Here is a 13,844-nt window from a genome sequence, read left to right as displayed (position 1 = left end):
CAAAATTTGTAGTGTGTGTCAGGATCTCCTTATTCTTGTGTAGCATTACCAACAACATAGCTGGATTGGAAAGGAGAGAAATACAGATCTTCAGCAGGCATGAGCTTATGTCAGATAAAGGAAGAGAAGAATGAAGAGAACTGTCTCTAGAGCATTCAGCTATTTACAAACAAATATTTAGCTCTGAAAGCATTTAATTTCAGCCTAAGGTAGTGGGAATGGTCTCTGTCCCTTAGTTCTGAGTTGTGTAGCCTGATCCCTGTGTTTTTCCTTCTCCTGCACTGATTCTGGGGCAGCATAGCTGACCAGCTGAGGCTACCTGTGGTCGGCTGAAGATAGCTAGGAGGGCTTGCAAATCAACAGTGCTGAATTCTTTGCGTGACAGTGAAGAAAGGTTTGAGTTAGGGGTGTTAGAAGAGTTGTTGTAGTATCTCTAAATTACTTCTCCTCCTGTTTCCCACAGTTGTGCTACCTTTACTCAGACTTGTACAAGCAGACCAATGCGAAGGAGACTCGGCGTGTCTTCCTGGAGTTTTACCAGTTCTTCTTGGACAGAGCTGCAGTAGGTTCCAGACCTTTCCTTTGTTTTCAGGCATATTTAGAAAGTTGACTTTTACCTTTCTTTGCTCTCTGAAGTGGAAAAAACTAAGGAGTTAGTCAAGCCTTCAAGAATCAAAAGGATTTTACTGTGTTGTTTAAAATATTACCATTGAATAAAGTAAAATAAATGCCAAATAGCCCCAGCTGCCTGGTAGTTGTATAAATCACAGGAAATGCATTATCTGGTAGGAAAAATAATTTGGTTACGTGCAATCTAGCTTCAATTGTCATACACTGCATTTTAGTTAATATCTGCTGTGTGTATTGATGTGTCTGTTGTCAAGGTCAGGCAATTTCATGTGCCTGAGAAACCTCTTTACCATCTCATCTCAGACTACCATGTTGTGTTGCAGAGGCTATGATCACCTGCTTAGATGAGGTCATCCTTGTGTATTACATTTTATATATGTGTGTGTGTGTCTGTGTGTATCATAGGGGGGAGGTTTCCATCCTGAATATGTTCAGCTGTTCAGGTTATATGATTTGGGGTTTGAAGGGCATTGTATTATGCACTTTGTATTGTGCATTTTATTGGGGTGCTGCTTGTTAGATGTATTCCTCCAATGTTCCTTTTCTTTTGCAGAATCTTAAAGTTCCAATACCAGATGAAATCTCTGTAGATCTAGGTAAGGCACTCCTGCCTTGGAATTCTGCTTTTCAGCTCCTGCTGTTTGAGGCAGTCCCAGCAAATAACCGTGGGGTTGCTTCAGATGTACAGTACTGTGTGTTTACAGGGAGAGACAGAACAAATTCTTGTTTTGGACGTGGTGCATGCTCTGATAGATGCATTGGTAGTGGGAAGAAGTGGCCATGTTGGCAAGTGTATCTTTTGGTCTAATGCTGGATGTGACCAAAGCTATTTATGCTTAATGCACTGAAATTCATATTATCAATAAGTGGAAGGCAAAAGGGAATTCTTGGATGGTTTAAGTTGTGTATGAATGACTTTATTCTAAGGTAGTGTGAACTATTTCTCTTCTGGAAAGAATAATCTGTTAACTTTCTCTTCTGACTTACAGAGAAAAGAAGGCCAGAACTCATTCCTGAAGAGCTTCATCGCCACTATATACAAACTATGCAAGATAAAGTCTGTCCAGAAGTTCAGAGGAATCTGGAAGATTTCAGGTAACAGCAGTTGCCTGTACAGTTTTTGTTTAATTCATGCCTGATAAGAAGGAATTCCAAACTCAAGGAACATTTGTCTTGGACTGAATAGGAAGATAGCACTGGAGAGAAGGCTCACTCTGACCAACCTCTGAGTGTCTTTTGACACCGTGCTGCATGTAGTCAGTTGCAAGATCAGTATCAAAGACTGGATTCTTTATTCTAAAAGTTATTGGAGCCACTTTTAGAATATTGTTGCTTAATGGTGTTACATAAATCTTTCTTAGAATTGTAGAATCATTTGAGTTGGAAGAGACCTTTAAAGGTCATCGAGTCCAATCCCTCTGCATTGAACAGAGACACTGTATTTTTAATCAATGTATATCATTTTTTATTTTTACTCCCCTTTAGACAAGAAATAATCCACTTTAGAGAACTGTCATCTACAAATCATGTAATTTGGTAACTGATAAGTCCTTTTATGTGCAGTCATGAGCATTCTGTGCTAGTGTGAGAGACCATCTCAAGATAATCTGTTCAGTAATTGTCGTCTTCATAGCTGAAAGTATTCAAGTCTATGCTTCAAGTATATAACCTTGGATGCTGCAAAAAGAATGCCCACTTCTGGTCATTGCCATAGCTACTTCTCTTGATAAATGCTGTAAAATGTTACCCCTGTGAAGGCCATCTTAGCTCTGTTTTACAGTGATTGCAAATGCTGTAGAGAAATGCCGAAAACCAATAAGGCAACCTTTTTGGCCTTCTGAATGTCAGGAGGTTGCTTTCTCTTGTTACAGGTCAGTATTTATTTTGAAGTGATTCTTTCTTCTCTCTGTATTTCAGGCAGAAACGTAGCATGGGGTTGACCCTGGCAGAGGGAGAGTTGACCAAGTTGGATGCAGAAAGGGTTCGTGACCGGAACGCGGTGGAGAAGGAAAGAGCATGTGCAGAACAGATTATTGCCAAGATTGAGGAAGTCCTGTGAGTATTGGCAAGTGTAATTGAGTGAGGTGAAGATGGTTTCATCCTGAACCTGACAAGTGCAGAGCAAAAGAGTTAGGAGCTACCACAGAAGTGATTTGTTAACCAGTACTTTCGCATTACTTCCCTGTTTTGCTGCTAATGTCTCTGAGTAATTATAGCTAAAAGTAAGGCAGTAGTTATTTAAAGTCCTTATATCTTTTCAAGGAGGCTACTGCTCAAATAGGAGTGGCACTGCTTCCATTGTTGTCCTGTGTATTGTTTGATCTGAGTTCTTCACTTGGGCTGTAGAAGCAGGTAGTTTCAGAACCTCGTTTGTCTTTCATTTTGATATGAACCCAATTTTCCCAACTGACCCTTCATTTTTGTTTAACTTTTCTTTTTTTCTGGGGCTTTTTTATATTGGAAAGGACACTTTGAACATAAGAGCTGACACTCTGGGTAGATGTGACTGGGTATTAATTGCTAATTGAGTTTCTTTTTTTACATTCTCATTTACTTTTACATTTTTACATAGGATGACATCTCAGCCTTTGGAGGAAGACAAGAGGTAATAAAAGTTGTGTGGTCCTAGAAATGAGAACTCGGTTGCTGATGCTGGTTCTGCTGACCCTGTCTTCTGCTGAGCAAAACAAGACAGCCCTCTGCTGGCTGTAACTCCAGACTCTCCCTTTCTGAATCTGCTGGCATAATGATCTCCGATTTGGAGCATCAGCCCCTTGTTTTCAAACTCTCCTGGTTCTGAAGTTCATTGTCTTTGACTCCTACCAGAAAAAGTTGCCGAGAGTTCATCTGTGTCTTTTGGTTTTGTTCTGTGGTTGTTTTAATCCAGTCTGACGTTCATTATCTGTGCATGCTGTGCCCCATTTGGTTTATCTGACACCCTGCAACCAGCCTGTTAGCTTTTACTGTTCTTACAGCAACCAGACCTCTTACTGTACTGATTTTCAGTGTAACTCTAAACCATGATCTGTCTTCAGATATGTGCCTAATCTATGAGTTTACACCTGTGTAATTGGTAACATTTTAACTTTACCTCTCAGGCTGGTACACCTTTTATAAACTGCATCTTCTGTTTATGAGAAATTAGATTCTAATATTAGTTGATTGTTTGAATGTTTAGTTGATAACAAAATGGATTTTTCCCAGTACATTTCTCCTTAACCTCCATCCTTGTATTTATTTGACAGCTCCACCATACAATATGTGATTCTTACTTACATGAAGCACCTGGGAGTCAAAGCTAAAGAGGCTCGGAACCTGGAGCAGAAGCGTGGCCGTATTGGTTTCTTGCCAAAGATCAAGGTAGTAGTGCTGTAGCCAGTGTGCATTTGTGTAAAGCTGCCCAGCATGGATGCTTCATTAGAACTCAAAACATACTTTTGTATGATACCACGAAGTTGGTGTGATTTTACTGCATTGTGTCAAGAGCATCTAGGATTATCAAGCTGCACAGAAAGCATAACAGCTGTGATTGGGTTATACAGAATCACAGAATGGCCAGGGTTGGAAGGGACCTCAAGGATCACGAATCTGCAACCCCCTGCCACAGGCAGGGCCACCAACCTCCCCATTTAATACCAGCCCAGGCTGCCCAGGGCCCCATCCAACCTGGCCTTGAACACCTCCAGGGATGGACGGGGCATCACAGCCTCTCTGGGCAGCTGTTCCAGCACCCCACTGTTCTTACAGCAAAGAACTTCCCCTGACATCCAACCTAAATCTTCCCTCCCTCAACTTAAATCCATTTCCCCTTGTCCTGCCATTATCTACCCTTGATACATATGTTACATATGTTTTCAGATACATGCATTCGGGCAATTGATCAGTATAGTTCAATTTTTGCCTTAAGAAACTTGCCTAAGAATGAGTTCTCTCACCCAAACTCCATCTCTGCTGTCATCTCTCACAGTATGGGGATGTGTCTGGTCTCAGTAACTGTATATTTTCATCAGCATTCCACCTTCCTTTGAAATGTTAGGGCTGTCATAAGCAGTTCTGCACTGACAGTGTGAAAAGGTTAGATGGAGCATTAGCAGCCCTTCTGAAGCGGTATGCTAAGTTGTATTTCTCCTTCCCAGATTAGAATCTGTATGGTTGTGGAGCTTTGGAGTCACGAGGTGTTGTTCCTTAGAGAAACAAGGCGCTGCTGGTCGCTGTGGCTGTGTCTCTTACCCCAGGAAGGAGAGTGTTTTTTAGCTCCTTAGCTGCTAAGTTAAAACCAGGGTGTGAGTTTTTGCTTTTAACAGATGCATCTTGAGGATGCTGTGACTCCCTGCTGCTATAACCCTGTTACACACTATTCATAAGCTGCTCCTGCTCTCTGTGGCTGTTAGCTGCAGGATGCTGAACCCTGAAGAGGTTGATACAAATGAACTTGTACCAAACTGCTGCTGCTATCTGAAATAATTAGTCATTAATTCAGTAAACAACTGAATGTGAAAAAATGAGTTACCTGTTTGCTTTGCTCTTCTGTCCTCTGTATTATTGCAGCAAAGCATCAAGAAAGAGAAAGAAGGAGATGAAAAAGGAAAGAGGAGAGGCTTTCCTAATCTCTTGGGTCCACCGAGGAGACCGAGCCGACATGACAGCAGTGCAAGTATGTCAGACAAGGAAATGTGTGCACCCCAAGTATGAGCTTGAAAACCGATCAGACTCTGTCTTTAAAAAGAAAACAAAATATGCACACACACACAAAAAAGCACTAAAAAGACTCAGCAGAATTTTCTTCTTTAAATTTTGTCTTTAAAAACGCATTTTATGTAGGTATCCTGAAATAATTCTGATTCCGATTCTGTTGGGAGCAGGTAAAAGCTCTTTCAGCCGTGTAACAACTCTGTGTTTGTTTAGTTGGCAGAGCCATGGAGATACAGAAGCAGCGCCACCAAAAGCACATCCCTGCAGTGCCTTCTGTTAGCCCAGAGCCTCCAGATTCGGGCAAGGTGCGCCAGAGTGGGTCCTCCAGCGATGGCACAGATGCACCATACCCACCTGCCAACCCCATGTCTCCGTTGGCAGTGGGTCCTTTCTCATCTCCAGAGGGAAACAAGGACAGTGAATCAGGTTAGGATGATACTGTTGCAGAGGGACTCTGTTATAAGTTGTATTTGGAGTGGAATACGGAAAGGATGCCTCTAATGCAGGGGACCTGAGCAATGAAGATGTGTTTATGTCACATAATCTTCCTGAGTGCTCGGTCATCTTTTCAGACTTGATCCTTGATCAAGTCAGGAGATCTTACCGTGGCCAAAAATTACTGTCTGGTGGCTTTTGTCATGGTGTTGTTGGATCATCCAGTGGTAAAAAGACAGCCTGAGGTGCCTGCTGCACAAATCAGTGTTGCCTGGAAACATATCTAATTGAGATTATTCTTACCAAGCTTACAAATTCATTTCTAGCTCTGAGTTGGAATGAGGCTGTGAATGAAGAGGCTGTGAAGAGGTTGTGAAGATATACTCTAATGTACTCCAGTTTGATAGGATTTTTGACGTTTCTTGTTCATTCCCTCTCAGGCTCGAAGCAGACAGGAGAAGCCCCACCTGCTAATGAGTGTGTGGATGGCACACCCCGCACACCCAACACTACTTTTGAATTCCCATCTCCCTTGGAAAACTTGCCAGAGGAGGAGGGAGAGTCAGAGAGGTAACCGTGGTGCCCCAGGATGTGGCAGTGGCTGTAGCACAGCTGTGAGCAATGGTTCCCTCATACTTCCTTTCTTTCTTTGCAGAGTGGTCGACATGGGGACACCAAAGCCTTTTCGCAAGTAAGTGTGCTTGAAACTGTTTCAACTTAATTGATTTGAGTGACATTTTCATTGGTTATGAAGCAGAATGCAGCAGTGTTCGTTGTTCTGAGCCAGTACAATTGCTTGTGTGATCTTTTCCTGTTCTTAAGTAACATATGGATGAAATGGAACACCTGTGCATAGGACAGGTGGAGCAGATCGTATGCAGATAAACCCTTTGATCAATGAGTGAAAGACAGTAAGTGCTACATCTGCTGATTGGAATTGATGGGTGATGGAATTGAGATGCTCGGGTTTTCTTTTTAAATGTTAGCTGTGTATCTGCAAAGCAATAGTGACTTGTCCTTTCTCTGACTTGCTATTTGACCCTAAGCAAATTATTTTTCTCTAACACTGGGAGGAGATTTATAAATACACTGCAGGAACAGATATTCACTCCTAGTTGTTCTGCAAAGGGCAAACTTGCAAAACATTCTCGTAGTTTCAGACATGGAACAGCTTATTTGTGTAATGCTTTACAACTGCTGTGTGTGCCTCGATTTTTCTCTTCTTTCTTCCTTGTATCCATGCCTGAAATGGGAGTGATGTGGCATATTTTTCCCATTAGGATGGACAGCGTTGGTTTTGCAGATGTGCAAAGTGAGGATGAGCTGTATGACTTTGACATGGACACAGACCCTCCCAACTGGCAGCAGCTTGTGAGCCGAGAAGTGTTGATGGGGCTGAAACCCTATGAGATCAAGAGGCAAGAAGTGATTAATGGTAAGATGGATATTTTTTTCCTATCCTACCAAACAGAAAGCTGAAATCTTGTCCTGCAGAGCTTTAGAGCTGTTAAAATCTAAAACAAGGTCTTTTGTCGCCAATCTGTCCGGTGTGGTGCCATGTGTTGCTTTGGGCTTGAGGAGTTCATGTTTGTGAAACTCATATTTGCTACTGAGAAGTGTTCAGGGATGAGACTGATCCTGTCCTTAGGGGAGAAATAATTAATATTTCAGTGTTTTGACACTGAAGAACCAGTTTGCAGTATCATGTTCTGTAAAGGAAAGTGAGAGGCGCTGTCTAGGCAGCTGGAAAACACCCACAGTGCAGCCATTGTCAAACTTCATCTTCAAAACTTCATTTTAATTTCAGGTGTTGCAATCCTGCAGAGCAATCTGAGCAGCCAATACCAGCCCCTAGGAGCTCACTGTTTGTGTAGGGTAAACTGAGTCATGAATCAACTGACTTCTCTGTTTCTTGAAACATGGAAGCATAGTAGAGTGTGGCACCTTTGTGGAGCAGCCTGGAATATGGAATGTAGATGAGGGAGATGTTTGCAAGTTCATACTTCCGACTTGTATTTGGTTCACGTTTGAGTCCGCGTTGTCACATCTTGAAGTCAGCAGTTACAGTCCTGCCTTCTTCTCTCTCTGCAGAGCTGTTTTACACTGAGAGAGCTCATGTCCGCACCCTGAAGGTTCTGCATAACGTTTTCTACCAGCGTGTCACCCGGGAAGGGATCCTCAACTCCAGTGACAAAAAGAAGATCTTTTCAAACCTGGAGGATATCCTGGGGCTTCATGGTAAGAGTGGCTGAGGTGCTTCTTGGCTTCGCAGTCTGAGCTGGAATTCAGGCTTCAAATACCTGAGAAAAATTGATGCAGGTACCTTGAACCAAGAGGCAGCCTCACACAGCACTTCTCCCCTCCACACACAGTTTTCTCCTTTCTGATTTGCAAAGATGTTCTGATGAAGATCACATGTGCTCAGTAGTTCAGATGCTTGCTTTTTTTATCAGCGTATACAGACTCTTGTGCTCATTCAAGTTTGATGAAAACAGCAGTGCTTTGAATGAATACTCTTTGTAGGGTAATGCTCAGAAAGTTACAGCTGTCGATGAGGAAAACATGAAAAAGCCATGGGAGGATTGATGTCTTGCAGGTGGCTTTGAAGGGTCACCCTTCCTAATTGTTTGGAGGAAGGACTGCTCAGAATCACAGTTTCTGCTCTGTCACTGAATAATCAGTTGTAAAGGCAGTTGTTTAGGCAGGTGGCTTGAAGTGTGTTCTGCATGAGCCCTGGGTTTTTAAAAGGTCAGTGATACTGAGCCTCAGAAAAGACAAGACTGGAAAGGTTCTTGGAGGTCATTGAAACACAGGAGAGATAGAAGTGCGAAGGAGGGATGTAACATTTTTTAGGTACTGCTGAATTCATTACATTGCAGGACACCTTTTCAATGTTTGGTGCTTTCTTAGAAGAAGTTTTATTTTAAAAGAAATGGAAAGTAAGGAAAATTAAGCATGCAAATGGTATTAATAAAATTTTCTTTTTTCTTTTTTTCTAAGTGGCATTGAATGATCAGATGAAAGCGGTCCGGAAAAGGAATGAGACTTCTGTTATTGACCAAATTGGGGAGGATTTGCTTTCTTGGGTAAATTCCATTTTTATTCTCGAAAATGTGTTTCAGAAAGTGACCTATGGTGTCAGAGGCTAATGAAGGTAATTCCCAGCTAATGGGAATTGAAGGTCTGAGAGCAGTTATTTGTGTGGAGCCAACAAAGAGCTAGGGAAAGAGGTTTAGAGAAAAGCAGAAACAATCAAAGGATTTTCATTTGACAGGAGGTAGGAGAAAAGAAGAAGAAAACATTTCTTTCAGTGCATTGGTAAAATAGAAACATAGTTTTGGAGACGTAAAATGAGAGCAGGATTTTGAGAAATGTAGTAGCACAATTTACTGCAGTAATATTGAAATAAGCCTTACGTCACCTTTGGTGCAGTTAAAGATATTTTAAAATCATGATTTCCAGTCGTAGAGTTTGCATAGCTGAGCCTCTTCAAATCTGTAGAGCTGTTGCAGGCTTTGCTTCAAAGATGAGATCCAAACGATGGGAGCAGGAGTGAGAATCTCTTTGGTTTTTTCAGTCTCTCCTGGGAGTCTCCTGTTTTGTTGTTTGTTTTCAAGCCTACTTAATATGGGATTGAAGATTGATCTGCTTATTCTTTTCAGATGTTCATGCAGAAGTCTCTTGTGATTTATATTTTTGTAATCCTGCCGTTTGTCTCATATCCCAGAAAAAAGGGGAGGAAAATGAAAATCAGATGTGGCTGGTAGTGAAAAACCTCTTTTAGTTCTCCCCTGTGTGTTGTGAAAAGCAAAAAAATAGCTTGTGCATTCGTTTTTGAACAAGTTAAAGCAAGCTAGACCTTACAAGTGTGATCGTTCCATGGCTGGTGTCTGGTTAAGTGGCTAAAACACAAAAATCAAACTAGAATCTCATTCTCCAGAGTATTTTCAGGAGTTGCTTTTGCTGCATCACAAGTTGGGCAGTAGGAATGGGAAGGATGGCAATGATAGTCTATCTGTCTGTCATCTGCAGCACATTTCTCAGCTCTGCTCGTGGCTGTCGTTTTCCCTAGCCATATTTCTGTTCTCTTCTTGTCTTTAAGCATGGCTAATCCTGAAGAAACAGGACCTTTGGTCTTGGCTTTGCTGACCAGAGTCTGGTAAATAGTCACTGGTCATTCATCCGAATGCTGTTTTTGCACTTCTCTTGCAGCTAACAGTGGGGGACTGTATTCTCTCCCTGAATCTGCATTTGTGGAGAGAACTGGAAATGCTGGGAGTGGTGACAGGAGAGATGTTGGGTTTACACATAGCAGGGCTTCTAAATAGGCTGGACAAACAAAGGCTTAAAAACAGAATGTTTAAAATGATGTATTCCGTGGAAGTAACTTCTCAGATACAGAACACAAGTGAATGGCAGAAAGCTGTGCCAGGGGAGGTTCAGGCTGGGCGTTAGACTTCCTAGCAAGGTGGTTGATGTCTCCAGGCTGTCTGCATTAAAGGGCCATTTGGATAATGCCATCAGTAACGTGCTTTGATGATTGTTGTAGGTCCCCCCTCTTCCTCCCATCTTCCCCCCTTCTTTTGCTACTATTCCTCCCTTCCCTTCTGAGAGCAGTGGTGCTACATGGCTTGATGTCTGTTGACAGCAGCTCGTGCTGAAGTTGGGTCTGTCTAATTTTTGGCTTTCGTGACTTTCTGGCACAGTTCAGTGGAGCAGCAGAGGAGAAGCTGAAACATGCCACTGCCACGTTCTGCAGTAACCAGCCCTTTGCTCTAGAGGTCATAAAGTCCCGCCAGAAGAAAGACTCTCGTTTCCAGACTTTCGTGCAGGTGAATTTTATGCAAGGGTTTGAGCTGCTGGTGTGGGATAGTGAAGGGCTTTAGATTAAGTCGTTACAGTTAATGAGATTGCACTTCACATTGTCTTCAGATTGCCATACACAATGTCTTGCTGGAATGAAGGAAAGCACATGCTGCCCCAGGCAGCATCGCATCTCACTTGGGTGGCTGTTTCCCAAGGATGAGTACTTCTGTGAGGAAAAACTGCTTATAGCAGTGCAATTATGAGACATGCCAAAGTCAGAAGACAGATACTGTAAACCTATTCTGCCCACCAGGAAAGGGGCTTGAATACTTCTGGCATTTGGAGGGGAGAACATTATCTTCATTACCACCAGCTGGGAAGAACTGCAGTAATACAAAGGTTGACGTTGTTTTGAAAAATGTACTGTAGTTTTGCTATAGCATGAAGAGCTAAACTGATATCTTCCCTGTGTGGCAGTGACTGAGATTGATTGGAGGTGCTGCCAGGCCTCTGTGCAGTGATGAGGGAAGGAAGCCACTGCTTTGTGAGCCCTTCCTGTACGTAATTGCAAATCGAGAAGGGATGTATTGTCTGAATGATAGATCTTGGCATTTCTTGTCTTGTATTTAATTACCAGAAGGTGAAGTAATAGACGTTTACGTGATGAATAGATGTTACACATTCAGGTAATTATACTCTTAATAAAAATGACAAACGTACTTATTGTGCTGTTTAATTTTAGGATGCTGAGAGTAATCCCCTGTGTCGCCGCCTGCAGCTGAAGGATATCATTCCAACAGAGATGCAGAGACTGACAAAGTACCCCCTTCTGCTGGATAACATTGCAAAGTACACAGGTAAAGCATTTCCACCAGGTAGCCAGTGGTTGGTGCTTGTGTCTCAGCAGGTTTGCTAAGCAAATGTGATTTCATTGCATGGACTGAAGTACAGTTGAATTTTACAGGTCACCGCTGTGATGTCATTGCTGCCTTCCTCACGGGAGGACAGGTTAAATAAATTCTTTCAAAATATGTAGAATTAAAAAATCCAGTCTTTTTTCTCGATTGAACTCACGTTTCTTCTCCTGAAAAACAGAACAGAATCATTAAAGTTGGAAAAGACCTCTAAGATCATCCAATCCAACCATTAACCCCTCCCCACCATGCCCACTAACCGTGTCCCTCAGTGCCACATCTCCATGTTTCTTGAACACCTCCAAAGATGATGATTCCACCATTTCCCAGAGCTGCCTCTTCTACCACTCTTCCCAACAGTCCATTTTTTGTGAATATCCAACCTGGTACAACCCAGTAAAAGCCATCTGCATGCTGATAACCTCCCAGCAGGGCCAGCTAAAATAAGAAGGGCAGGGGGATTTAGTTTGGGATAGGTGAATGGCAGTCTGTGTTGGGTTATACATGTAATCATTTAAACGTGGTCTTGACAAGTTCGAGGGGTGGAAGCTGAAGTTTTGAAGATAAAACCACTCTGCTCATGAAATTACTGACAAAAGCACTTTGATTTGCTGATGGTTTCTGAAAAAGAGAACTGGAATTCCTGACAGTCTTCTTCCCTTCCTCCAGTTCTTGGGCTGCTGCTTAATTTTACGCTGTTATCATTATTACCTGTTTTCAGTCATTGTGACAACCAAACTGAAGGAAATGTTTCCTCTGTGCCCTCACAGTCCTGATGCTGTGTGAGTACACAGCAGTGCAGTAGCTGGAATTACATTCAGGAGACAAACAGGAAAAAGAGCGAGCATCATTTAACTCCTCCTTATTCATGTTCTGATAAACTGAAACTTGAGCTGACAGAGAGGCAGCTTGCCTCTGTGCTGCTGTTTTTGAGCAGTCATTAGCATGCTTGTTCTTTCTGTAATTTTGTAGGCATGTTTAACACCTTTCTACAGTTTTGGAGGAAATAACTGGAAAGAATTCAATCACTGAAGATGATACTTCATTTGTTTCAGTAAATTGATTTTCAGTAATAAATATGCTCTGAAAAACATATTTTTACTTTCTTCTTTAGCACACCAAGATAGCTAATCAGGCTATTAAGAGAAAGCACATTTAAATGAATTCCAATTTCCATGTAGATGCACTTGAGAGAGAGAAAAAGAATAAGATCTTCCAATAACAGAAATCCCTGGTCGTCCATTGCCAGCATAAAAATATGGAGAACGAAGAATCTCATAAAAACTCATCAAGTTATGCAGTTACTTAAACGAGCATGGATGGATGTAGGACAGTTCTGAGCAAGGAAGAAAAGAAAGTATCACAAAGTCTAAGCAAAAATCATGCAGTGCTGAGGCTGATGCAAATCGACATGTTTCTGAAGAAGGGAACAAAGAGCAGATAATGCAGAACAAATTGATTGTTTTCTTTTAAGGTCAGGATTTCCATGTTATCGACCAAAGGGTTGTGCTGTTCTGATCAGTTCTCCATAGAATTTGTTCAGAATTCCCAGTAGGTGAGGGAAGAAAGAGTGCTTAGATTTCCATCTCACCTACGCCCCGAAAGTCTGATATAAAATCAACTTCATATAAAAAACTGGAAGGCCATTCGTATGATATTAATAAGAACTTGAAGAAGCAGTTTGAACTTGGGAAAAAAGCATCGTCCCACATGATAGAGGCCAACAGAGTCCTGGTGCAGCTCTCATCAGCTGTCACATCTGTACAGCACTGCAGAACATTACCTGTTCTTGCAGAGGTTTGAGTTCAGCTGCTGTGTGCCACACTGAAAGTCATTTCCAGTGTAACAGACAAAGAGGACTCATAAGACCATGAAATGCCTTTTCAAGTTTACTAGCAGATAACTGTTGCAGTGTAATTTCATTACTTGCAAAAAATATACTGTATTTACAAGTCACTCTAATCATAATTAAGAAAGCGTGTGACACTCCATTACCCCTGATGAACTTGTTTATTTGCCAGTTAACTACATGCATAATGTGGCTTGTGCTGGTGAGAATTGATGGGGCTCACCTGTGTCTGTCTGTATGATCTAGAGACTGGCTGGAAAGGGAACTGCTGCATGCTGTTGCTGTAGCAGGAGGATGTTTTTGGAACCTGTTTGCGGTCAGCAAGCAGCACGACATTTGTGCCCTCTTCATCCTTTATCAGAGAGAGTGATTGCATTTCCCTGTTCTCTTGCAGAACTGCCTGAAGAGAAGGAGAAAGTGAAGAAAGCAGCAGATCACTGCCGTCAGATCCTTAACCACGTGAACCAGGCTGTTAAGGAATCAGAGAACAAGCAGGTGGGAGCCGAGCTGGGTTAACA

At 42.1% G+C, this 13,844-nt stretch overlaps 1 protein-coding gene across 5 annotated transcripts in view; it reads left to right on the top strand.

The window, feature by feature from the left end:
* The window catches only part of ARHGEF12 (Rho guanine nucleotide exchange factor 12), a 64,081-nt gene that overhangs the window by 39,638 nt on the left and 10,599 nt on the right, over positions 1-13,844 (top strand). For 3 of the 5 annotated variants that reach the window (XM_042882228.1, XM_042882226.1, XM_042882230.1), the window contains 16 exons: positions 464-562; positions 1,184-1,226; positions 1,620-1,725; positions 2,548-2,685; positions 3,203-3,235; positions 3,876-3,993; positions 5,179-5,284; positions 5,536-5,748; positions 6,198-6,327; positions 6,413-6,448; positions 7,038-7,192; positions 7,849-7,995; positions 8,758-8,843; positions 10,464-10,589; positions 11,306-11,420; positions 13,721-13,821. In XM_042882228.1, the coding sequence (XP_042738162.1) occupies positions 464-562; positions 1,184-1,226; positions 1,620-1,725; positions 2,548-2,685; positions 3,203-3,235; positions 3,876-3,993; positions 5,179-5,284; positions 5,536-5,748; positions 6,198-6,327; positions 6,413-6,448; positions 7,038-7,192; positions 7,849-7,995; positions 8,758-8,843; positions 10,464-10,589; positions 11,306-11,420; positions 13,721-13,821 (1,752 nt within the window). The remainder of the gene's footprint in view (positions 1-463; positions 563-1,183; positions 1,227-1,619; positions 1,726-2,547; positions 2,686-3,202; positions 3,236-3,875; positions 3,994-5,178; positions 5,285-5,535; positions 5,749-6,197; positions 6,328-6,412; positions 6,449-7,037; positions 7,193-7,848; positions 7,996-8,757; positions 8,844-10,463; positions 10,590-11,305; positions 11,421-13,720; positions 13,822-13,844) is intronic. The other 2 variants (XM_042882229.1, XM_042882227.1) reach the window with 1 other exon arrangement.

The sequence above is a fragment of the Lagopus leucura genome, unplaced genomic scaffold (genome assembly GCF_019238085.1).
Source record: "Lagopus leucura isolate 7727_CA_CO unplaced genomic scaffold, USGS_WTPT01 Super-Scaffold_100034, whole genome shotgun sequence".
Taxonomy (NCBI): Eukaryota; Metazoa; Chordata; class Aves; order Galliformes; family Phasianidae; genus Lagopus; species Lagopus leucura.
The sequence above is the reverse complement of the archived record's forward strand: the minus strand, read 5'-3'. Positions and strand labels throughout refer to the sequence as shown.